Here is a 1,191-nt window from a genome sequence, read left to right as displayed (position 1 = left end):
AGCACAGAGACTGGATCAGATGGCATGCACGGAGAACCATGGTGTCCACCAGCAGCCCGCACTAACCACCATCCATCCCCACCCACCATGGTCCAGCCCGGGGCTGCTCCAGGCTCTTTTGCACCAAGCCCCTTGCACCTCCAGATCCAACTTTTCGGACCCCAGGCCCCAGATACTCACATGGGGGGTTTCTTCGGCTCTCCCTGGAACTTCATTTTCTTGGCAGAGTTGGCGGAGGACGGAGGGGCCCGCATCTCGCTCAGCTCCCTCTGAGCCAGAGAAAGAGGGGTCAGGGAGATGGGGGCAGCACCCACCACGAGGGCATGGCGAGGGTCAAGATGGAGCAGGGACGCACCTCATACCGCTTCTGATCCTCCGCTGCTTTCTTGATCCACATCAGCTTCTCCTTCTTCTCCATGTTGTTCCAAGTGGCCTCCATGGCCTTCAGCGCCTTACCCCGGTCGTTCTGTGGCACAGACCCCAGCACCACGTTAGATGTTCCCAAGATGCCCAGGATGCCGGGGCGCTACCGCTGGCTTTGCCACGGACCACGGGGCACCCGCTCCCTTGCTGTGACCCCTGTGCCCCCCACGGCTCCCAGTCCCAACCTGTCGCCTTGGGTGTGAAAGCAGGGGAGAAGACACAAGGCAATTCCCGCCGGTAGGAGTGACAATCCCACTTCCAGCTCCTTTCCCGGCCCGCTCCTCACCTTGAAACGAGCCAGGTAGTCTCCGATGACACTCTGTTGCCAGATCTCCTCAGCTGTTTTGGGAGACTCGGGCAGCTTCCCGCGTTCTTCTTTATCTGAGCCGTGCTTCTTCTCCGACTGCGCCTTCATCGCCGCCTCCCGCGCTTTGTACTTGGCCTGCGCAGGGGTGCACGGCGGGGGTGAAGGGGCAGCAAGGCCACGCGGGCACAAGTCCACCCGGGCACAAGCCCTTGGCCACCGAGCACCAGCAGGGCAGGCAGCAGGATGCTGCAGCTTCCCCCAGTGCTGGCCCCATGGTAGCACCAGCAACCCCCCACCGTGCCCACCCACGTCTCAGGACTTCCCCCCAACCCCGAAAACGATCAAGATTTTAAATTGAGGCTGAAGGACCCTCCAAGGTCTCTTAAGCTGCTGGGTTTCGACCCAACAAGTGAGACAGAGACGGCATAGCCGTCGGAACCCACACGCACCGACACCAGCGC

The 1,191-nt window shown here is 61.5% G+C and overlaps 1 protein-coding gene across 1 annotated transcript in view; it reads right to left on the bottom strand.

Annotated features, from left to right (window-relative positions):
* Positions 1–1,191, bottom strand: part of UBTF (upstream binding transcription factor, RNA polymerase I) — a gene marked incomplete at both ends in the record, with an annotated part of 8,901 nt that overhangs the window by 1,254 nt on the left and 6,456 nt on the right. The window contains 3 exons of the mRNA XM_009701323.1: positions 181–269; positions 356–466; positions 710–938. Of these exons, the coding sequence (XP_009699625.1) occupies positions 181–269; positions 356–466; positions 710–938 (429 nt within the window). The remainder of the gene's footprint in view (positions 1–180; positions 270–355; positions 467–709; positions 939–1,191) is intronic.

The sequence above is a fragment of the Cariama cristata genome, unplaced genomic scaffold (assembly GCF_000690535.1).
Source record: "Cariama cristata isolate BGI_N322 unplaced genomic scaffold, ASM69053v1 scaffold27445, whole genome shotgun sequence".
In the NCBI taxonomy this organism is placed as follows: domain Eukaryota; kingdom Metazoa; phylum Chordata; class Aves; order Cariamiformes; family Cariamidae; genus Cariama; species Cariama cristata.
Note: the sequence above shows the minus strand (reverse complement) of the source record. Positions and strands in the feature narration are given on the sequence as shown.